The 23,582-nt window shown below is 40.0% G+C and overlaps 1 protein-coding gene across 8 annotated transcripts in view; it reads right to left on the bottom strand.

Moving 5' to 3' along the window:
• The window catches only part of FRY (FRY microtubule binding protein), a 441,627-nt gene that overhangs the window by 186,530 nt on the left and 231,515 nt on the right, over positions 1-23,582 (bottom strand). For all 8 annotated transcript variants that reach the window (XM_053214058.1, XM_053214062.1, XM_027064642.2 and 5 more), the window contains one exon: positions 5,485-5,538. In XM_053214058.1, the coding sequence (XP_053070033.1) occupies positions 5,485-5,538 (54 nt within the window). The remainder of the gene's footprint in view (positions 1-5,484; positions 5,539-23,582) is intronic.

The following is a 23,582-nucleotide window of genomic DNA, read 5'->3' as shown; positions in this document are numbered from 1 at the left end:
CAACACCCGGCAAAATCCTGTTGCTTCTATTGTTTTAGGCACCTGACAAATTATATCCGCTTCTAGAAAGATTTTTCAGCCACTCGGCCCTAAAGTGATGTCTTCTGTTCACTGAAATCTCACGATGTTTACTGTCTGTAACATCCATGTGGTACTTCTTACTCACATGGACCCCTGTCAGAGTGGTCTGTGCACTGCCTTAACCTCTTCTGGATCTGAAGCTCCTGGAATGTAGGGACCACATCCTTACATCTCTTTGTCCCACACAGAACTTTGTGTGCATGTACACACACACACACACACACTTTTTATTTAACGTTTATTTATTTTTGAGACAGAGAGAGACAGAGCATGAACGGGGAGGGGCAGACAGAGAGGGAGACACAGAATCTGAAACAGGATCCGGGCTCTGAGCTGTCAGCACAGAGCCCGACGCGGGGCTCGAACTCACGGACCGTGAGATCGTGACCTGAGCCAAAGTCGGACGCTTAACCGACTGAGCCACCCGGGAGCCCCTACACACACACACACACACACACTTTTAATAAATGTCTATGATAATAAAGAACATTGCCACCAGGACAATATTTTACTCATTTTACTTTCTAATCTGTGACAATTAATTTAGGCACTTAAATTACTGGCAGCATATGTTTTCAAAATGCTATTGGAAATCTCTTCCCCCTTTATTAATTCTCACTATTGGTATGACTTTCTCACTAGCAGGGACTGAAGCCGTCCCTGGCTGGCTCCCTAGTGCAGGGCAAAGCTTGCTACCTGGGGCGCACCATGCGTGGTCCTTCCACGGTGAGCTTACTTTCTAGCCTGAGGTTATAATTCGTCTGATCACATCTCTCTGTCTTGCCCATTAGATTAGGGGCCTCTCCAGGGCAGTACCATGCTTTCTTCATGTTCATTTCATGTTTATTTCCACCAGCTGGCATACTGCTTGGTGCAGGGTTGCTGCCTGCTAGGTGCTGTGTAAGAATGTACAAATTTCATGGATATGAACTTGATCCAAAGTCAAATTCTGGGAATAATACAAATTCCAAGCTGTTCAATGTGTAAAGCAGTGACTAGTATGAGTCTTCTCCCGCCCCTACAGAGCTTTAAAAAATCCTGTTTAGACATCTTTCCAGGTGTATCCTAAACAGGGTTAGATTATCATTAGATTAGATTAAGACATATGAAGCCAAGAGTTAATTATATATAAAAGATACAGAAGAAAACTTAAGGAAACAAAGCTTTAACTCTAAATATACACATTTTAAAATTTAAACTGTAAAATTGACAAATTCTAGGGATATTCCACAGTAGGAAAAAAAAAAAAAGGTATACAGAACTGTAAATAGTATTCTTTATTGGACATTTTGGAAAAAATAGGCTTTTATAAAATAACTGATTTTTAGATGGACGAATAATTGCCCAAAATAAAATTTCCCAATCTCTCCTCCAGCTACGTGTGGCTATGTGACTAAGATCTTATCAACTGAAGGGGCACCTGGGTGGCTCAGTCGGTTGAGCGTCCGACTTCAGCTCAGGTCATGGTCTCGTGGTTTGTGACTTTGAGCCCCACGCCAGGCTCTGTGCTAATAAACAGCTCAGAGCCTGGAGCCTGCTTCAGATTCTGTGTCTCTCTCTCTCTCTCTCTCTCTCTCTCTCTCTCTCTCCCCTCCTCTGCTCATGCACTGTCTCTGTCTCTCAAAAATAAATAAATGTTAAAAAAAATTAAAAAAAAGATCTTATCAACTGAATATGAACAGAAGTGGTGTGTGCAATGTTGGGGTGTTTTGGGGTTTATTTGTTTATTTTCCTATAATTCTTTTCCTATTTCTCCTTCTTACTGCCTGAATGCAGATGTAATGGCTGAGCTCCAGAAGCCAAACTAGACCATGAGATGACCTTGGGAATGTAAGCCATGCACCGGAAAACAAAAATAATATAAAGATACTAGACTGATTTTCTTTGTACTTCTTGAACATGAGAGAGAAAGAAACTATCTTGTTCAAGCCACTGTTATTTTATGTGTCATTTGCAGTAAAACCTAATCTTAACTGATACAGGATCTGAGAGCCCTTACCTGTTGAAAACTCCCCTCTGAATTCTTGCCAACTTAGTTAAAAATTTATTTTAATGTTTGTTTATTTTTGAGAGAGAGACAGAGAGACAGAGTGTGAGTGGGGGAGGGGCAGAGAGAGAGGGAGACACAGAATCCAAAGCAGGCTCCAGGCTCTGAGCTGTCAGCACAGAGCCTGACATGGGGCTCGAGCCGAAGTCGGAAGCTCAACTGACTGAGCCCCCAGGCACCCCTCCCCCCCACACACACTTAGTTGTTAGACATATAAACATGTTACAGAGTAAAAGCACAGGCTTGAGAGTCCAAACATGTGGATGCCAGGCTTGGCTCCTTCAGGCTTCAGTCATATAGTGTTGGGCAAGGTCTCTGACACTCATTTCCATGAAATGTAACATAGAGATGGTGATGATAATGGCTTCTTCTCGGAGTTGTTGGAAGCAGTGATTGATGTCGGTGGAGATAATGAGAGAGAAGGGGCTTCATAAATTATACAGTATCACGTGATTTTTTTGCTTCTATTTCTAGCAAGAGAAAAATGGATCATGGGCTTGTTAAGTGGAGGAGTAAACAGGGCCGTCCAGGATCAGGCACTGAACGTGCACAAGCCCAGCTCTCTGCAATCTGTCATTCATGCCAGTGACGGTCAAAAGGAAGAAACTGATCGAGTATTCTCTAAACAGGGACCAGCTGCATACCATTCAATGGATATACTTAGCATAGTGCCCATCCTATGGCAAGTACTACATGAACGTCACTTCCACTCTTACTACTGCTCCCACCATCACAGCAATGGAGTCAATAGCATGCAAGGTGGTATCACCAGTATGTTCTTTTCATATACTGTGTGAATCCAGAGTAAAATCCAACCACTTGGTATTAGAACAAGGGGATTACTAATTTGAATGTTTAATATCAAAAGACTAAGAGAGCCTGATACATCCATGGCATTGCCAATGGAACCTCAATTCTTACTATCTGGTAGCGAAACAGTAAATGGGCACAGGTGGACCAATTTCAGCCAAGATTCCTTATGGCCTGGGGGGTCTTGCTATCTTTTTTTTTTTTCAAGTTAATTTATTTTGAGAGATACAGAGACAGCGTGAGTGGAGGAGGGGCAGAGAGAGAGGGAGACAGAGAATCCCAACCTCGACAAGGGGCTCGAACTCATGAAACCGCAAGATCGTGACCTGAGTCGAAACCAAGACTCAGACGCTTAACCAACTGAGCCACCCAGGTGCCCCTATCTCTTCAAAGTGAAATAGACTTTGTAGGTTGTCTTCTCTCTTGGTTCATTTGTAAATTTATGATTTAATGACGAGAGGATAATCTTACGTGTCTTATTTGAAAATTCTCAGTGGCCATCTCACTATTGATTCACTTGTGAAGGGTCTTTCCTGCATAGAGATGTGATACAGAGCAGTGCTGCTCAAGCTTTAACGTGTGCATGGGTCACCTGGGGATCCTGTTAAGCTGCAGAATCTGATTCAGTAAGATCTGGGGCAGAGCAGAGATTGTGCATTTCAACATTCTGAGAAACAAGGTTAAAAGTATTATCGCTAATTAAGTGGCAAAGTCAGGATTTAAACCCAGGTCTATCTAATTCCAAAGGCTATCTCTTCTACAATGCTGAAATTCAGAAACAGAGGGCTGGATAATAAATGGGAAACTGTGTTTAAGTCAAATCATTTCGGATAAGTATTATCTGCAATGTTAAAATCTAGAAGCACTATTTTCCCAGAGAATAAAGAAAAATATACATTAAGTTGCAGAAATTTGTTTTTTTAGGAAAGGACAGTGATATTCTAGAATATGAATATCTAGGATGGGAATATGATAGAATAGAGACAGAGAAAACAGAGTGGAAAGTTATGGAAGACAGATGACACATATTTACATTCTTAAGGAAAAGCAAAGAGCTACACCTTATCCCATTTCCAAAATAATGACCCAAATGCTCGTCCAGGGTCTCTGACCAGCCTGTCACCTGCCAGGTGATGACTAAAGACAATACGACAAGAGAAGACAGTTCCGAGACACAGAGAGATGAAGCCCATATTCCATTTCACCAGCATTCCAGAAAACGGCCAGCTCTACCAGCAACAGAGTGCAAACCCAGAACCACACCACCCTCAGACACTGACTATACGCACGAGGTTTTCAAGTCTCCCTTCGCAAATGCCTTATACAATAGAAAATGCAGAATTCAAACTTTATAATGCATCCTTACAGTTTTGGATCAAACAAGTCTGAACTTTAACAACCAGAGAATTTTCCTCCTGATTCCACATTAAAGGCAATTACAAAGCTCTGTCGGAAGGGCACTCCCTCTGAGTTCTCCTAAGACAATAAAACCCCCGCCATATTAGATGAGGCTGTGATGCATCCAGCAGTATTTGGTCTCTGCCACTGGCTTCAAGTGAGGTTTCTGAAGGAGAATGTGCTGCCCTCTCTGTCATCAACTGCACAAGTTTAGGAAACGCCACAGACACATCTCTCACTTCCTCTGATGCCCAGTTATCCATCATTCTTAAACATACCTGAAGCCTTCCTAAAGTTACTGAATCAGGATCATCAGATCCTGATTTCCTATGTTTATTACCTGCTCTTTAGAGTTGGATGCCCTTTTACTACTCCTACGTTTTTTTTTTTTCAAGTTTTTATTTAAATTCCAGTTAGTTAACATATAGTGTATTATTGGTTTCAGGGGTAGAATTTAGTGATTCATCATTTACATATCACACCCAGTGCTCATCCCAACAAGTACCCTCCTTAATCTCTATCCAATCTATTTTCAAAAGACTTTCTTTGTATTTATTCTGTCTTAAATTGGTTTTGTTCCTGTATCACCTTTTCCACTGGAATCTAAGTCACTATACTTGTCTTATAATTGTTGTTCAGGTGATTTCTCTTTCACGTCATTGTGAATTCCAAAAGAGCTAAAACTTGTCCTAGACTCTGTATTTTGCAGGGCTGTATCAAGCAAATAGTAGGTATTCAAAGGAAAATGCTGGATGAAAACATGATAAGCCCTAATGCAGAGATCTGATCCCTACAGAGTGATGATCATTTATTCAGAGGCATCTTACTAAGCTTTGGAATAGAAGTTTTTTATCTTTTCTTAGTTTCTTCAATTCTGGTACATAAAGCTTTAGAAAACCATAGGCAGTTGGGGGCCTATTCATATTATTCCAACATATTCCCATTTTTTTCCAATTCCAATCAATAGACATCTATTGAATGTCTACTTGTAAAAGCTGAAGGACACAGCTCCTAAGATCATATCCCTGTATCCTCTTTGAGGGACTTAATCAATACATCAATAATGAGCATCCAGCCCTTGCTGTTTGTGCATTTGGAAATTAATAAAAGCCAGAATATAACATATATACATATAACTTATTACATACTTGGTCAAACTGGGTATCTTCTCCACGTTGTAGAGATTTTGTCAATGGCTTTTCCTAGAAAGAAAAAGAGTAATTATTAGATGCTCTTAAATAGTATTCAAAAAGTGCCATTATTGTTACAATTTTAAAAATTTATTTCTCCCATGATGGGATAGAGGTGCCAGTTTTCTTTTTAATGTTTATTTATTTTTGAGAGACAGAGAAAGACAGAGTGTGAGCGGGGGAGGGGCAGAGAGAGAGAGAGGGAGACAGAATCCAAAACAGACTCCCGGCTCTGAGCTGTCAGCATGAGTCCTACGTGGGGCTCAAACCCACAAACTATGAAATCATGACCTGAGCCAAAGTCGGACGCTTAACTGACTGAGCCACCCAGGCACCACGAGAGGTGCCAGTTTTCAAATGAGTGAGAAGCTCTCCCTTAGCTCTGCCCACCTTAATATACAGTGTTTGATTGTTACCACCACAATTCTTGCTATTCATCTTAACATATACCTCTTTGAGGAAAACATTAAAAAGCTGATGCTCTAAGTGGCCTGGAGTTCGCAATGGAAACTGCATAATTAAGAACTACGGAATCCACGTGAAAAATTTTACTATCTACCCTGGACTTGACATACAAGTTGAAGAAAAAAAAAACACTATGGCATTCGTATGAAACATTTTACTATCTATCCTGGGACTTAGCATATAATAAAAACTTGAAAGTAATACACTATTCCAAGTCCCTAGATTTAGAAACAAAATAAGATTTAGAAACAATCTAATCATTAGATTGGTGTTGAGGGACACCCTACCAATAATACATTTACTGTGTGTAACTGGTGAATTTGGGGCATGTTATTTGATTTATGTCACACCCAAATCTCTGCAGAAATAATCTGGATAGTGACAAAGGTCTACAGAAATAATTTTTCAAAATCATTACACCTTTGTTTACATTAGGAAGCCTTAACTGACTTTCCAGCAGGGCATCTTAAGGATAACTGTTTATCCTTACCTGTCCTTTTTCTTTCTTTTCTTTTGTCTTCCTTCCTTCCTTCCTTCCCTCCCTCCCTCCCTCCCTCCCTCCCTCCCTCCCTCCCTCCCCCCTTTCTTTCTCTCTTTCTCTCTCTCTTTTTAGGTGTGGAAATTAATACTGATCCAAAATTTGGTTTAGGATGAGAAACCATGTAAAAGTTATATATGAAAAAAATAGTAAGTTTCACTTTAGCCAATGTCGATGTCCTAGAAAGACTCAATTTACATGTTGTCAACCACATCTATATAATCTCCCTGCCTCACTTCTCTAATCTTCTCCTCTACCTGAAAAGATAATATGCACCTAAGGCAGATGGCAAACCTCACCCCTACACCACAGAATCTTTGTTCTTGAAGAAAGGCACGCACGTGATGGGCTCAGCCTGGAGATCTGATGCTTTACCATGAGCCGTATGAATCAATTGTTCTCATTTGCAAAATACACAGCTTCAAAATATGTATTTATCTCAAGTAAAGAGAAAACTGTGTTCTTACGGGCTAACAGACCTTTCCTCTTCAAAGTATGCTATCTAGAACACACTGGTGGGAGAGTGGATACAAAAATGTAGGTGAGAACGCAGAAGAACCATGAGAGAAGCAACAGATGCAGCTGTTGGTACAAAAAGACAAATCTCGCAACGAAATCGTGAGACATTTCCTGTACGCGTGAAGGTGATAACGTCATCTGAAGTTCTCTGTAAAACCAATTAAATTAAAACTATGAAAATTCAAGAAATGGAAACTGGTGGTGCCAGGTCCCACACACATCCTTGGAACAAACCCAGGATAAGCATTTCTAGTCAGTGTTTTATTTATTCACCACTCAACAGAAGCCGAGGGCTCACGGCGTCCCAAATGCTACCTGTGGGTGGAATGCGGAAGAACACATGGTTTCTGCCATTAAGGAGAAAAGACCGAAATGGGAGAGCAGCCAATGACCTCTTAGGACTGCTGTCTATATTCGCCCATTATTCAAGTCTCAGCGCACCTGTCACTTAGACGGTGAAGTCTTCTCTGAGTCTGAACACCAGGTCCGTCCTCCCCACACCTTACGTGCCTGCGGAACTCTGTACACCTCTTCATAGCACTCCCCATAGTGTAAAGTCACATCACAGCGTGGAATCACGCTATACAACTACACGTGCCTGAGGGATGAGCTAAGTGCCATCCCCTCTGGACCACAGGCTCCAGAAGTGCAGGACACTCTGCACTTCAAGTTACAGAGCAGAGCCTTCCTTGGTAATGGCTAAACATCTGCCAAATAAATAAAGACTCTAAGCCGATGACGTCCAGCTTCTACAACCATGAGATTCCCCTTACTTGCATGTGCGTGTGTTTTGTTGTAAGTTAAAGAAAAATTTTTTTACATTTATTTATTCTGAGAGAGAAAGAGAGAGAGGGGTGGGGGAGGGGCAGAGAGAGAAGGAGAGAGAAAATCCCCACCCCACGCCCAGCACAGAGCCCAGCACGGGGCTTGAACTCACGAACCCTGAGATCACAACCTGAGCCAAAAATCAAAGAGTCGGTCACTTAACCAACTGAGCCACCCAGGCCCCCCCAAATTTTTAATATACTTTTTTATTGTGGCAAAATATCCATGATACGAAATATGCCACTGTAACTATTTTTAAGTGTACAGTTCAGTGCTAATTAACACATTCACAATGTTGCTCAATCATTACCACTATGTATTTTATAAGACCCATTTTAAAGTCAAAATTTTTCAAGGAACTCCCAGCTGTAAAACACACACTCACACCTCCAAACACACCAGATAGTCCTTCTATTTTAGTATCTGTTTAAATACATAACGATAGAGTTCTAATACTGTGACTTCAGTGATACTTTTAGATGGCTCTGTACTGTAATAGCAACAGTATTTATTTTACATACATTAGAGAAAAAGGAATACATCCATACGGGAGACTAAAAGATAATGCTTAGCATACATGTGGATCTGTGGACTTTTGCAATAACTCAGGAGCCCCTCTATCTTGGGAACCTTCTCTGAAAGACAGCATCCTGCTGTAGTGGGGGAAGTCATATTCTTTGAAGACTAAGTTTAAATGTTCCTTCCAAGATTAAGCCCTTTCTCAGTTCTCCTTCGCGGAGCCACCTGTTAGTTGTCACAGGAGACTTTGTTTGCATCTATTCTTGTAAGCAGTTTCACCTTGTTGCAATTTCCCCCTCTCCCTTCATACCCAGGACATAGTTGGGAAGCACTGACAGGGTTTGTTCAATGTCTGACGATACGTCTAGGCATTTGGAAAGATAGCTTTGGGCACAGAAAATCAAGTTCACGTTTCACCAATCCCAAGGAATTTCTTTTCATCAACATAGATTTTATCAGTGCCAGGAGGCTTAAAAGTAGACCTGGGGAAGAGAGTATCATGCAGGCTAAATAAAAAGTGGAGAGAAAAAGAGCAAAGAAAGTTAGGAAAGAAGGGAGGGAGGGAGGAGAGAAGAGAGGAGACTTGCTCAGAACAGAGTCATCGGAATACAGAGTGAACACCAGGAAGGCTCTCGTGCATAAGAAAAGCTGCAGAGGCACATTTCTGTTTGAGGTTCTCCTGCAGGAGGAGACCGGCGGCATGAAATCCCAACCGGCGGCATGGAATCTCAAGTCTAAGAATCCAAGGTTTGTATATCCAAGACATCTTGGTTCTCAAAGAGCATTAAATAAGTAGTGAAGTGAAATTAACACAGAATGAACAATGGGTAAAGAGCAAGCGGAAATCAGCTATGACAGAGTCTCAAAATGATGGTCTCCTTCACCCAGTAAGAGCAGTATGCTTTTAAATTTTTAAAAAACTTATCTTCATTCTGTTTTTTAATAACAATTTTACTTATTTACTGAAAACTCATTAGTCGAATTGAATGGTATATTTGTTTTGAAAATAAATCATTGTGAAAAAACTTGACTTTGGGGTGATGGATCCCTGAAAATTCTTAGTGGTCCAAAGCTGGGAGTCCTTGGCCTGTGAGCAGCACAGGACAGAGCAAACTAGACATTAAGTCCCTTCTGATGAGAGCAAACACTATGAAATAGTCTTAACCAAAACAAACAAACAACCCCCCCCGCCCCCACCCCACCAAACCTGAGTGTGACCAAGTCAGAGGCAATGTCCAGGTTTTAGGAAATACAGCAGTTAGAGGAATATGCTACACTATGCCAAAGGGACACAAGCAGCAGAATCCAGGCTGAAGGAAAGAAAAGTGTTTTTTCAGGAAATAAGTTGCAAGGGGGTGGGGAAGTGAAAGGGTGCCAGGTGGGGGGGGGAGCGGAGGTTCCTACTGATTTTTTAACAAGACGATTGCAATATGTGGATCTTATCTGGATTCCAATTTAAAAAATCGTTAAAAAAATATGACATTCATGAGGCCATTGGCAACTTTAACACTTTTTGGCTTTTTGAAGATGTTAAGGGATTACTGTTTTTAGGTGTGGTAATGATATTGCGGTTTTGTTTAAAAGAGTATCTTTCAAAGGTACATGCTGAAATGTTCAGAGATGATATAATATGGTTTCTGGTATTTGCTTCAAATATTATTCGGGGGAGATGCAAGGAGTGTGTAATAAACTGGCTATGAGTTGATAATTGCTGAAGTTGGTTTCTTTTTACTGTCTTTCTACTTTAGTGATGTTGAAATTCTCCGTAAGAAAAGAAACCCAGGAGAAACTTGAGGCATCACTTCTGTCATCGCTTAAAAAATTTTTTAACAATATCTCACTTTTTCAAGATAGTATAAGCTACTTCTTAAAACTTATTTTAGTAGCACTTACCCAACATTTTATCTTTTCCTGACAGAGTTGCAGAAGGGACCCTTTCCCCATTTCTTTCCATTCACAGATAGTCTTGCCTACTGTGTGAGAAGCCAGACACAGGTCTGTCTGCACCGTGGGCTTTTCTTTGAATGTGCTCCCCCAGAAATCAAAGAACACTGCTGTCCTGACCCATCCCAGAGGGATGTTTCTCCTGTCATGAAGAATCCTGTAAGAGTTTTAAGTATTTCTATAAAAAAAGACAGGTCCCTGTTTGTTTCTCACATCTTGAGAAGTTCCAACCTCCTCTCCCTTAAGAAAATATAAACTCTGAAAGCTCTTTGTGTGTGTATCTACCTGCAAAGGGCAGAGAAAGGCTATTGACTTCTCCCTCAATTTCCAAACAATTTCAGCGTATGCTAGCTACATTTTTACTTTCTAGTCTTTTCTCACTAGGCCACGCTCTAAGAGAAAGGACGGTCCATACACGACAGGACACGGGCAAGTCTAGGAAAGTCTCATGTATCAAAAGGTGTTCTATTTGTGGAATACAAGGGGCTTATTTAATAAATCATTTTCTACATCTGAATGTTTACTGGCCTAAAAAAAGTCCCAAATGTGTCCCATACAGTAGCATTTCACTAACCTAAAATGATACAAACTATTGCCCTCAGATATTTTGATAACTGTGTAAACCAGCAATGTTTCCAGAGTTAATACGAGATTATTCAATTTGTTAAATACGTCACCAACTTTGCTTAAGATGCTCTTTTAATCTCTTTTAGTGATTATAGTAGTTTGATGTAATAGTTCAGAGCATGGGCTTTGGAGTCAGAGACTCGAATTTGAACCCTAGGTCTCCTTTATTTACAAACATACAAATTTTACTTAACCTCTGTAAACTTCAGTTAACTTTTAGGTAAAATAAAGATAAATTATACCAACCTAACCACACAGAACTGAAAGATGAATGGCAGAGAGTACTGGAAAACTGATAATCATTACTGTATTAAAATTCCTTTAACACCATTATTATTGAAATTAGAGAAGATTAAAATACATAACCCCTTTCATAAAGTTTAGGAGCTGAAACTAAGTTCCACCCATTTTCCCAGGGCATTGGGCACTCCCACTAACACAATTTAAGCTTTAATTTTAGCTTCCTGGAAGTTTCCAAGTGTAACTAGAAAGCTGTGTTACAGAAAGTAGGAAAAAAAAAACATTATAAGGAGTAATTGCTCTTCTCTCTTAAAAAATAAAAGTCTAACATTATTACAGGGATTTAAATTCTTAATATATAATTTAGAGGAAACCATTTAATTTAATGGTGAGATGTTTAAAAAGACAAAACAAAACAACTACCAAACTTCTCAAGTCTTGATGCTACAGTGTTTTTGATTATAAGAACGTGTTTTGGCATCATTGACTCAGGGTTTTGATGGCTCTCGGCAGTGAAATTTTACAATTCACGCATCTGGTCTGAGTCGTCAAAAATTTTCAGAACTGAATCACTGCACTTTGGATCTATCTTCAGAACACGAGGAGGGTGAGCAGTGAGCTGCCCCATCACGCGGTGACGGGCCCTCAGAGCAGGGAGCTCTGGGCTCCACTGGTGAAATGCCACCCACAGCACTTCATCCAGAACTTCCAGCTCACAGCGACAGGCAGTCTGAACTACAGAAAAATGAGGTCCAAAATATCTTTATGTTTGACACACATTTTTCTCTTCAGATATTATTCGTTCCAGGTTTGAGTCAACTTTGGAAACAGATCTAAGGGGTGAGGCAGAGAACTCACAGTTCTGAGTACTGACCGTTTGTCCTCAAAAGACTCTCCCTTACACAAGGGGCAATCAGGGACCCAGGGTCTGAATCACCCTGAAGATATACTCTGGTCATTATGGCTTCCTGTGGGGATCGTTGAACCAAGCCCTCTTGAGATCTGCCTCGGTTTTTCCACAGGTAAAAAGGGACATCACCGCATGACATTCTGATAAGACTGACGAGCAGGACTTGGGACAATCGGAGATTTGTAGAAGGAGGGTGCTCATAGAAACGGACACAACTGTGTTTCCCTTTATTCTATTCAGTTATTAAAATAAATCTCCTTAAATAAAACAATATATGCTGATGTTCACCCAAAATAATGGGGAAAAATTCCCAGATCAAGTGAATGATATAGGGAGTATCTCAAATCAGTTGAAGGTACTAGCAAGTAATGTGATGTGTAGTACCTCATAATATGAAATATGGAGACAGATTCAAATCTGGAAGACTATTTCAGTACTCAAAAAAAAGTGGGTTAGCTGGGTAGCTCAGTCAGTTGGGCTTCTGACTCTTGATTTTAGTTCAGGTCATGATCCCAGTGTTGTGGGACTGAGCCCTGTGCTAAGTGTGGAGTCTACTTGGGATTCTCTCTCTCTCTCTCTCTCTCTCTCTCTCTCTCTCTCTCTCTGTCTATGCCCCTCTTACCAACTCACGTGCATGCATGCTCTCTCTAAAATAAAAAAAATTAAAACCACAAAAAACAAAAACCAAAAAAAACCCCTAAATCTCTAAAAACTCTCAAGAGAATCTGTCCTATTTGCAGCTGGCTTTCCAAATTTCAGTGAAGCCTACTTCTTTGCCAAGTCCAATAGTCCCAAGAACAAATCCATTATTTGAACAGTAGAGAGGAAACTTCAATTAAACTTAGCTACAGAGTTAATTTTCATTTTAATTGAACAAAAGAGCAGTTCCCACAGGCATTTTTTTTCTTTGTGAAACTATGGCAGATAGCAAGAAATATAAGATACCACCTTCTGTCATCTGTTTCTGGGTTACACTCTATTTTGTTGCTATTTTTGACTTTTTTTGTCCCAGTACACTCACTAATGGTGCATGCTACATCCATTAAGTGGACATTCAGTGTATGTGGATGGCTCTTTCCTAACCTCCTCTGGGACCTTGCTCCATCAGACAGCTCCCCATCCCCCAACGTCACCCTCCCCCTCTCTGTGGGCTCTCTCAGTTATCAACATGCTTAGATCTTTTCATCGTAGTGCCTGCCTTGACCACATATCCACTGTCTTCTTTCTATGCCCTTCTCATCTTTAGCTCTTTAAGGAGTGGTCTATACATCCTGTATTCCCTTCCTCCCCTCTTCTTTTTCTTCAACCACCTGCAATCTAACTTTTCTGTCACACTAAAAATACTCTCTCTAGCGGTCCCAGTGACTTTCCAAATGACAAACCTGGTGACCATTTTTCAGTGCTTTTCAGATCTTTCAGCTGCAATGAGCTTCTCTTTTTTCCACTTGAACCACCCCATTCTTCAGCCTTTTCTCCTCCCAACTCTTTAGGCACCCCTTCTGTGTGTCCTTCATAGGCTAGTCTTTCTCCTAAAATGTTTCTATTCCCCAGGGCTATCCTTGGAGACTTAAAATCAGTCACGTTCTGATTTTCTTCTGTCACCACTAACATAAAACTCACATCTCAGACCCTTCTCAGACCCAATCAGATCACCTCTCATCAAAAAATTCCGTTTGTCCTTCAAAAGTTTATTTGTCCCACTACTCTTTCCCTGTTCACTCCTATAAGAAGGGACAGCACAGTTTCACTCTTAAATAGTTCTTCTGGCATTCTCTAGTTCTTTCCTTGCAACCAATGTACATGGATAAGTATATATCATTTCCTAAGTAGATCAGACCTTGGACTTTAGAGTCAATCAAACCAGGATATGAATCAGAGCATCAGCCCTGACTACACCACCTTTGGTAAGTTTTATTAAATCTTTGAGTTTCAGCTTCGCTGAAGAACAATGAAGGAGACCACGAGTGTGGTGTTAAGAACACGAATCCCAGGGATAGACAGTCTGTGTCGAATGTCAGTTCCACCACTTGCTAACTGTTTGACTTTGGACAGTTGTTTAACCTCTGTATCTATGTCAAGTAGGGTAGTAATGGTAACTACCTCCTGATGTTGACATGAAGGTTAATATTATTCAAGTATTAAGAGCAGTGTCTGGCACTGTTTACATAGACTCTATGTAAACACAAACTGTTATTATTTTTACTCACCTTCTAGGGTTAATGTGAAGATTAGTATATGCCTGAAACATGATAAACAAAAAATGATGGTCTGTCTTATTTCTCTTTGTACAATACATAGCATCAATCATTTGTTCTTGGAAGTTGGAAAATACTATCTATGTATCTATCTGTAAGCTATTATCAAAAATGCCTTATAAAACATACATGTTTTATACATCGCTATAAAGCATATATATACTTTACATAAATACTTTATATTATAGAAGTATATATAAAGGATAAATAATATACTTTATATAAAGTATATATATACAAGTTTCCTCTCCACTGTTCAAATAATGGATTTGTACTTGGGACTATTGGACTTGGCAAAGAAATAGGCTTCACTGAAATTTGCAAATTTTAGCAAACAATGTATGTTTATACCTTGTTAGCGTGATCTGTGGAGATCAAGACTTGTGCTGGTTAAAATGGTACTCAGAAACTATTTGTTGATCCAAGTGCCCATCAAACGGTGACTAAACACACTGTGGTCTACACACTGAATAGAATTCTACTCACTAATAAAGATGAATGACTTACTGATACAAAAAAAAAGATGGATGTGTCTCAAATACACTATGCTGAGTGAAGCAAACTAGACCCAAAAGAGTACATACTGTTTGGCTTCCATTTATATGAAATTCCATAAAATGGGAATCTACACACAGATCAGTAGTTGCTGAGGCAAGGGGCGGCGTTGCAGTCCATCTGCGTGAGGCACAAGGGAACTCATCGGGATGACAAAAAGGACACAAGGGAACTCATTGGGAATTGCATCGGGATGCAGCTGGGTTGTGTGCTGCGGACACGTGTATAAGTTTGCCAGATTCATCAAACTGTAAGCTTAAAATCCCTGCGGTTTATTGTATGCAAACTGTACTGCAACGCTGATGTAAAATAAAACTCTTACTGAATGAATGAGAAGCATCCCCGAACTGTCTGAATGGCACTGTATTTTCAGGAGACCAAAGCAACTCTGACAGTTATGACTTAGATTTAGGAATGGGAGCCACTGCCTAGTTCCCATTCTTTATTGCCATAGCGAGTCTATCCTGAACATGAACATGGCACTGTTCGCCTTGGACAAGCTCATAATGTTATTCTGTTGGCTGGGAATCCCAGGAAACCTTGGGCAAGTAGGTATGGATCAAGCCACAGGGCTGATATTTATGAGGTGAGACATCGATCCCAGTGTCACTGGGGGAATGTGGGTTTAGGACACCTTGACTGACCAATCTGGTATGTGTGGAGCACTGTTTCAACGGGAAGGAGTGAGTGCCACACACTTTCTCATGGTGTTACCGACAGGTCAGAAGCTAACAGTGGTGAGTAGAGACCCGTTCACTCAGCGCCGCAGACGAGTCTCCTCTCGGGTGGAACTTGGTCACCCAGTGCCATCATCTGAACCAGCAGCTAGAGCAAACCCTGAGCGAAGAGGGATGCTGTCATTTCAGAACCAGAATTTGCCACAAGGAGAGAAACATTTTCATTTCTGTTGAAGTTCTGCAGTGTATAAGTATCTTAAATTTTTGTTTTCTACATGAGCTAAAAGAGGCAATTTCATCGGCAGCATCTTCTTCGTGATTATGGTTATGTAAAATCCATAACATACCCCATTTCATACAGCCAAATAAAGCTTCTTAGTCAAAACTTAAATGATCCAATTACTTTAGCTAAGGAAAAAAAAAAAAAGGTTTGGTTTTCTGGTACAATGAAAGACAAACCCAGGGGGTGAAGAGTACACAAATAAGTAAATCCCAATCCTACTTACCTACTCTATCTTTTACAGTGCTATTAAAAGACAATGTTCTAGGGGTGCCTGGATGGCTCAGTCGGTTAAGCGTCCGACTTTGGCTCAGGTCACGATCTCACGCTTTGTGAGTTTGAGTCCCATGTCGGGCTCTGTGCTGACAGCTCAGAGCCTGGAGCCTGCTTCGGATTCTGTGTCTCCCTCACTCTCTGCCCCTCCCCTGCTCATGCTCTGTCTCTCAAACAATAAACATTCAAAAAAAAAAAAAGACAATATTCTGGAACTAGACAGTTTGAAGGCTGTACAACTTGTGAATATTCACTGAACTGCCCTCTTTGAAAAAGTGAATTTTATGGTTTGTGAATATATCTCAATCAAAAGCAATACATACATTTTAGATCAATCAAAATCTGACTTTTTGTTGTCTTTGATTCTTGGGCATGGCTGTTGAATCATCTTGGAAAAACCTACTAGAACATTCCAGCCCCACTTCCCCCCCCCCCCACTTATGTGATTACAATTTACGAATTGAGTAGAAATCCTCAAAGGCATCATGAAACACCATCAAATAGAATACTGTTTTCTATGAAATCATTCAAGCTGAAGAGTACTAGATATAAACAGTGACGATCAAAGATACCTAATAAAATGACCTCAGCATGACTGGTGGAAATCAAGACATAGGCTGATTAAAATTACTATAATGCTACAATAAAGACTGCTGCTGCCTACACTTGTGTTAATCACTTTCAGGAATGTCAAAATGCTATATGGAAACACAGAAATATATCACAGTGAATGTACAGATGGGCCTTCAGTGCTTATTACTATGTCATATTATTGAATTTATTATTATTGGCATTTCCTGATACTTTAAAATATGATGGGATATTTTCAAATAATCTTTTGCATTAAAATGAAGTCTCTATAAATAGTAAAAGAAGCATATAATCCAAAAAAAAAAAAACTAGACCGAAAATAACTTGAGGAACAACCTTCCCCTGGTTTTCTGGTCTCAAGAAGAAATTTTAATAAACTTCTCAAAAAGTCACTGGATATAAAAATTATGGCCTTATGAATGGATGAACAGAATTGGATACTATGAAGTTCAACTAAAAAACTTTTTATATTATTACTTCATTATTCTTTGCATATGGTTTATTTGCTCTAAGGTTCAAGTGAACTTTTACTATCATGGTGCATTAAATTTCATTTCACTGCTAAGCGTCCAGCTTAACAACCACAAAAGAAATGCTTTTTGTCTAGATGATTCCGAGAATATTCATAACAAGGAAAACAAACTTTAAGTTGAACAGCATACAAAAAATAAATTAGTTTGTGAGCTCATCTGAAAGATCACTTCATTCAGCAGCTAAATGAAACCTTTCAACAATTATCTCTAGCTTTAACTACAATACTATTTTGTTTCTGGTTAGGGTGATATTCCAGATTTCTGGTGAATGCCTTGATATATTAAGGAAGGGCTACCAGGCTGTGGTGATTTGCTAAGAAATAGCTATTTTTAAAGTTATTTATTTATAATTTGGAAAATGAGTCAGTATTTTGTCAAGTAGTGGTTTCTTGGTCTCCTTTCAGGACAACGTTAATTTGATTCTATCACTCTACTCGATAGGGAACTATATCTAGAAATTATTTTTATTCTCTTTATATTTCCCATATTAGATTTGTTGAAGCAAGAGAGGCCTCTATTTAAAGAGGAGCTTGGCTAAAAACACTAGCTGGTTGTCCTTCTGGGAAGCTGACTGGCATCCACAGTGCAGAGAGGCATTAAAGCTGGCGTTCTGCTATTTACACACCCTTAGTCAACAGACATTTGGTTAGGATAGGAAGATAGGCATAGAAGACAGTGCCGAAAAATCACCGGCTTGATGAAGTATCATTATGAAATATCACACGGTTAAGGTTAGTGAATAGCTATCAGGCTATAAACATAACTAATTATAATAGGTTTCATGATGATCTAGCACATAAAGATACATACTTAATTAGAGGCAGTCATTCTAACCTTCCATTAGTATAGCAGCATTTCCTAATTCACAAATTTCTTAAATATTAAAAAGGTTGCTGATTAAAAGATCTGATATTTTCTGATACCGAGAAGTCTGATGATAACTCAGGTATCTAAAGTGGTGAAACACAGGACCATGGCTGCATTCAGTCCCTGTACGTGTCAGAGGTGAAAAAAAGGGTCTTTTATAACCACAAATAGACTATATCCTGACCTGGGTCTGTTAGCGCATCGTATCTGGTCTAAAATCAAAAGAGGAGACTAGGGTGAATGTGTATTTCACTTGCCAAAGGCCTTGATTACTTAGAGCCACAAGTGAATTCACTAAAACTGCTAGAATGACTCATTACATATAGTTTGTTGTTGGTGGGCTACCAATGGACAAGGTCCCGCTCAACTTCAGGGTTAACCGGAGACTTGTCCTGATGCCAGCCTTGTGACATCAGCACTCAGGAGGAGCTGGAAGCCTGAGACACAGGGCCAAGGAACAAAGGTTTGTCAACAGACGTTACTGCCTGAACCTAAAACAACATCAGTGTGCAGTAATGCTGTCATTAACTAATTGCTTGGCCTTTCCATCTTTCTGCCAGCTGGCCGTGACTGGTCTTCAGGCTTGGTCTTCAGGCATATTTCATTACAGATTCATGACGTGTGGTGCAATCCTGGCATCCTGGACTCTTCAAAGACTTGCACAACAAGAAGATATGTTGTGCTACCTTTAGTTTACTTTTGGTCTTACATTAAAACAGAAATTGCCTTGTTTGTTTTATGTTAGCAAGCCTGCTAGATCATGTAATGTTATGAAGTCTCCATTCCAGAACAGCGCAGTTAGCATCATTATGAATAAGTGTCTCTCACCTCACACCTGTGCTCCAAGCTTAACTCAGGGATAATGTCTGGAAGATCCGGCTTGTATCTTGCCTGTTAATGACTTTGCAAGCAGGTGCTCTCAAGCAATCCCAATAATAAACCCTCCCATTGTCACATCACTGTTTATCATAAACATGTTTTGAAATATCAGAACATGGGGGGAAGGCGAGCACTGCCCTCTTGCTCAGCCCCAGGCTCTGCTAGAGGACAGGATGAAAGTTAGGTGTGTTTTTTCCCTTTTCCAGGTTTCAAAGTTGAGAATAAATTACTTGCTCTCTGAGTAAGTCTTGGGAAAATGAGAGTTTCTTGTTCTTTTTGTTGACATTTTATGCCGATAGACCACAGAGCTAGATGAAACCCCCAGCCCAATATCCAATTTAGTTTCCCCTGTAGCTCCTTGCAAGGATACCAGAAGCTTAAACCAGAGTGGATTCACTTAATGCATCCAGAGATGTGAATAATTGATGCTTGTATTTCATTTATTATATACATTAGAGCTAAAACTGCACCTGATTGTTAACATTTCATAGAGGAGTCAACAGTGAGGGATCGCATTTAAACGCTTTGTTGGAGGCATAGGCTGGCAACAGGGCTGCGATGAAAAATCAAGTTTCTTGTCTTTTGGCCAAATTAGAGGGAGGAGAGCGGACGAAAGAGGCAGCCTGAGAAGTGTGGTTGAAAATTCTTGAAGGTACAGACTTCCGGTTATAATGTAACTAAGTCCTGGGGATGTCATGTACAGCATGGCAACTGTAGTAACAACACAGTATTGTAGATTTAAAAGTCGCTACCAAGGTAGATCTTAATCATTCTCATTGCTAGAAAAAAAATCTTTGCGTGGTGATGGTTGTTACTACACCTATCGTGGTGATCATTTTGCAATATATACATATATCAAATCATGTGTTATACACCTAAAACTAATACCAATTTGCCTAAAATGAATTCACCTAAAACTAATATAATGTTATATCATTTATATGTCAATGATATCTCAATAAAATGCGGTGGGGAGGAGGGGAAGAAAATCAGTTTGAACTGACGACTAACTTTAAGAAAATTAGATAGTTCTCTCTCTGAGGTTTGCAATAAATGTAAACACATGGATGGGAAAAAAAGTTCTTGAAATTTTCTGAACTTGCTTTACTTAGTTGAATAATCCAGCCTTTCCCAATTTGGGCCACTGGCTTCACAGTGTGGCCTGGCACGATGATGTTCCTACTTGTTTCTGAGACCCCGACCCTCAAGAACTCAGTACGTTTTCCTCTCGGAAAGCTTTTGAAAACCATTCTGTGTAGGCTCAGCTCAAATCCCTGATTTCATTTTCTAGATTTTCGCAATTTATATCCAAGTAAGCCTCCAGTATTCTTCTAGAGACACAGTGAGATAGTGGGGTGCTGTCTTCTCTTGTATGCTTTCTTTGTTTGCTTCTGTCGCCTCCCAGAGTACAAGTCCCTAAAGGATCCAGACCAGGTCTGCTTAAACCAGCTTTGGTTGTCCTCTCATAGCCATGGAAGATTTTAGGACAACCATCTGATAGTAACAGTGAATGGCCAACAGCAGGCATCGAATCGCCCTGCTGAAGCATCTATTCCTTTTTAAAAAAATGTTTATTTATTTATTTTGAAAGAGAGCGAGAGAGCGAGAGAGCGCACATAAGCAGGGGAGGGGAAGAGAGAGGGATAAAGAGACCCCCAAACAGGCTCAGCACAGAGTCCAACATGGGGCTTGATCTCATGAACCATGAGATCATGACCTGAGCTGAAATTAAGAGTTGGATGCTCAACCCACTAAGCCACCCAGGTGCCCCTCTATTCCTTTGGAATGAACACAGTGAGGAAGTAGCAGGCTGGCCTCCAAAGAAATATACCAGAAGACTTGGTTGGTTGATACCAATTCTTCAATGATGATGATGGTGATGACTGAGCACTTAGTGGGTGCTAAGGATTACACCAGGAGCTCCACACATTCCCTCTATCCCTCTCGACTGTTCTATGTGCTAGGAGTACATCACATTACTCGAATTTTGCAAATGATAAAAAAGGGAGATTGACTGGCTGCCTCCAGGCCACATGACACTAAAGAGGTTGAATCAAGATTCAAATTCAGATCAGACTGAATGAAAAGTTGTTTTGTCTTTGGCTTTATCCATTCTTGTCCATTAAATAAACAAAGTCAAGATTATGAGTGCTTTTGCTTTTGAAAAGCTGGAGAGTCTTGTTTTTGAAGAGTTTATTGAGAAGGTAATTGCCTGTGACTACAGTGACAGATGCTATATAAATGGAGAGACTCCTAGATAATGAGAATGTATATTCTGAGACTGTGTCCAACTGCTAAGAGTCAACCCACCTCTCCTCTTCACATATTGCTAAGGTGAAGCAGGTGACCCTACCAATGAAAAATGAGGTATCCTTAGATGCCCAAAGGCAGAAGGCTGAGAATCAGTGTTAGTTATACTTAGCAGATTTGAGGGTATCACCTGCTAAGGAGTACAAAGGACAAAACAAAATCCACTATTATCAGTTTAGAGGTTGGCAAAATGACCCTGAGAAGCACAGGTTCTTACAAAGACATTCCTTGTAAGCTACTATATTAACTTTTCTATCTATTCACCCATCTATCCATTCACTTATTCATACACTCATTCATTTATTCAAAAACTATTTACCGTATACTGTATATAAAGCAGAGTCCTAGATATGGGGACCTGCTGTGTGTGTGTGTGTGTGTGTGTGTGTGTGTGTGTGTGTGTGTGTAAAGATGAATCAGACACAATTATTGCCTCTAAGTAACTTACTGACTAGTATAATGTTTAACTTTACAAAATCTGTATCCCCCATCCACCCACCATAAAAATATACATAAATATACATTTACATTATGGGCTGGTATACATACATATAACTCAAATTTTTGTTAAGCAATATTTACCCTTCATACCTATACCATACCCTAATATTTTCTATTCTAGCCTACTTTAGTATTCTATTTCAATGAAGACAGTGCAGTTTGCATGAGAGAATGATACAGTGCTTCAGACAGAGATTTTTAGGTGTGTATATCCACATTTGCACAGTTGTATGGAGTCAGCAGGAAAGAAACCAAGTAAACCTTTTTGATGATGAGGTACTGAGAAGTACCCCAGGTGGGACCTGGAAAGACAGGATGAAAGACAGCCAGGAGGAAGAGATCAATGGCCATCTAGGAAGGAGGCAGAGAAGCACAGAAGTGAAACATGGGTTCATAGAGGTGCAGGGGGGAAGAAAGACAGGTGGTCTTTCACAGAGTGAAAGGGTGTGAAATGAAGGTTTCGACCAAGAAAATTAAAGGCCCAGGGTTGTACTTAGGGAAGATTCATCAGATAGGATCAGAAGAGAAAGAATTGGCGACAGTCTTTCAACTCTTTGTTTTACTCATTTTGCAACCCCCGCTCCCCCGCCCCCACCAACCTTGCCACGGGAACTTCTGCTTGCACATGAACCTCACAGTGCAAAGGCCCACCCTCATCTGCATGAGAAGCAAACCAAGAATCCAGCAGAAGACTGGCAGGAAAGTGGACTAAGAAAACTCAAAATCTCACATGCTATATAAGTACTTGGAAATGATGAGTGAAATATATGATTCTTTCAAAATGCCGAAGTAAGTACACAAGAAATGAGAAGGGAAATTAAAAGCAAGAAGTTATGAGGTGACATGGTAGCTGCCCTGGGAGAGGATTACTGGTCTCATTAGCCTACAGGCCTTTTATGTTGTCTAGTTGGGGACAGGAAACAAAGCTGTGGGCCTTTGAGAGGTGGGACATTGGAAATAAGACACTTAAGTCTAGTTCTAAGCAATGAAACAATGGGCAGGGGAAAATCTATCCACTGGCACAGGAAGATGAAAAGATGTTCCGGCAGTCCCCGCCTGGGTTCTGGGTAACAACAACAACAACAACAACAACACCTTCCCTGAGAATTTGAAATCATAGTCCCAAGTACTACGTGAGTTTGGGGTTTGCTTTTATCACTTCTAGATACATAAACTCCCAAGCCAACATAATATTTGGCCCCAGATAATGATAACTCTGGGACTAATCTAAAGGGGACACAGAGGTGTCTAGGTGGCTCAGTCTGTTAAGTATCCTACTCTTGATTTTGGCTCAGGTCATATTTCACAGTTCATGGGATCAAGCCCCAAGCTGGGCTCTGTGCTGGCAGCATGGAGCCTGCTTGGGATTCTTTCTCTCCCTTTCTCTCTGTCCCTCCTCCATTCACCTTCTCTCTCTCTCTCTCTCTCTCTCCTTCTCTCTCAAAATAAATAATCATTAAAAAAATAAAAAATAAAAGAAGACACACAAAAAATGTATGTTTAAGGTGATCAAAGACATAGAATAGAAACTGTAAACTTAAGAAAGAAACAAAATACACCTAAATAGATTTTAAAAGACAAGCAAACAGCACTCCCAGAAGTGAAAAAATACAGTCACCAAAATTATAATTCTTAATGGGCAAGTTAAACAACAGATTAGACATAGCTCAAGAAAATATTAATGAATTGAAGATAGGCCTGAGAAAATTACTCAGACTGCAGTAGTAAGAGATAAAAATAATAAAAGA

The sequence above is a fragment of the Acinonyx jubatus genome, chromosome A1, assembly GCF_027475565.1.
Source record: "Acinonyx jubatus isolate Ajub_Pintada_27869175 chromosome A1, VMU_Ajub_asm_v1.0, whole genome shotgun sequence".
NCBI classification, from domain to species: domain Eukaryota; kingdom Metazoa; phylum Chordata; class Mammalia; order Carnivora; family Felidae; genus Acinonyx; species Acinonyx jubatus.
The sequence above is the reverse complement of the archived record's forward strand: the minus strand, read 5'-3'. Positions and strand labels throughout refer to the sequence as shown.